Source organism: Acanthisitta chloris, unplaced genomic scaffold, assembly GCF_000695815.1.
Source record: "Acanthisitta chloris isolate BGI_N310 unplaced genomic scaffold, ASM69581v1 scaffold10808, whole genome shotgun sequence".
Lineage (NCBI taxonomy): Eukaryota > Metazoa > Chordata > Aves > Passeriformes > Acanthisittidae > Acanthisitta > Acanthisitta chloris.
The window spans coordinates 8,728-10,079 of record NW_008686470.1 but is presented as its reverse complement, the minus strand read 5'-3'; the positions used below and the strand labels follow the sequence as shown (position 1 = coordinate 10,079).

General features: G+C 58.6%; 1 protein-coding gene across 1 annotated transcript in view; it reads left to right on the top strand.

Moving 5' to 3' along the window:
• The window catches only part of SHANK3 (SH3 and multiple ankyrin repeat domains 3), a gene marked incomplete at both ends in the record, with an annotated part of 8,454 nt that extends 8,252 nt beyond the window's left edge, over nucleotides 1-202 (top strand). Inside the window, one exon of the mRNA XM_009080144.1 lies at nucleotides 12-202. Within this exon, the coding sequence (XP_009078392.1) occupies nucleotides 12-202 (191 nt within the window). The remainder of the gene's footprint in view (nucleotides 1-11) is intronic.
• Nucleotides 203-1,352: the final 1,150 nt, after the last annotated feature.

Below are 1,352 nucleotides of genomic sequence, written 5' to 3'. Positions count from 1 at the left end.
ACCTCTTCCAGAGAAGGTCCAAGCTATGGGGAGACCCCATGGAGAGCAGGCCCATCCATGGGGCTGAAGATGACAAGCCAACTGTGATCAGTGAGCTAAGCTCCCGACTCCAGCAGCTCAACAAGGACACGCGATCGCTGGGCGAGGAACCGGCCGGGGCCACCCTGGATCCTGGGAAGAAGTCGCCGGTGGTGGCGGCACGGTAAGACGCGGGTGACGAGCAGGCGGCGCTGGGCGGGTGCAGGGCGCAGCTGTGCGGAGCAGTCGGGGTGTGCTTTGAGGTGTCACTGGCTGAACTGCGCCACGGTTTGGTGCAGCTGTGGATCAGCTCCTCACGCGCCGCGAGTCACTGTTGCTTCTCCCTGTCGCTCCATGTCTCTCCTGTCGTGATGCTGCTCTATGGAGTCCTGGGTTTCACCCTCTGTGTTTGCTCCTGAACAGCCAACAACGTGTCTCTCTAGAGCTTCTCATTGCAAAGGATCTCCAGATGTTGTGTAGCAGAGCCATGGACAGGTCCCGTTGAGGGAGGGCATGAGGGTGGTCCGTGACGGCCCTAGGCAGGACACAGAGTCACCTCCCTGACCCGTGCCCACCAGTCCTGCCTCACCCACACAACCCTAAACCCAAAAAGCTCTAAACAGAGCTCACAAGGCTTCAAAACACACAGTTACAGCAGGAAATGACCCAAAATTCCTGGTCTCACTCTGCCCTTGCAGGGTACAGCCCCAAAACACCTGCCGTGGCACAAACTCACCATGAGCAGGTCCTGCTGGTGTCACCAGTGGGTGCTGGGGGTCAGGGAGCCTGGGGTGAAGGACAACCCTTCCCTTGGAAAGGCTCTTCCAACCAAACCAAGGCCATGGGTTATCCTTCCACATGTAGACATTTCAGGGTATAGAGTGGAGGACAACATGTCCTGATCTACCTCAGGGGAGCTTCACGTCTCCCTGCAGTGCCCTCAGCGGTGCCATCGTGGCCAACCACCTCTTGGTGGGACCAAACTGGGGGTTCCAGCAGTGTGGAACTGGTTCTGAGTGTCTCACCCTGCTGCCAGGTGACAGCCACTCCCTGGGGACCCTCTGGAATCAGGCTGCTGTGCCCATCTCCTGTGGCACTGGGAGTTTGGGGTTCTCAGCTTCTTCCAGGTGTCCACCCCCTTGGGAGTCTGTTTGTGGCCTCCTGACCTCCTCACTGGAGGGGCTGTAAATCCTCAGCCTCGTGGTGACTCCATGTGGGGTTGAAGTGCAGCCATCTCCCTGTCCCCATACCTTCTCTGACTTCCCCATCCATGTCCCTCATTCCTAGGAGCTCTTCTTTTCCATCTTCCACCTCTCTCCAGCCCCTCCTGCCTT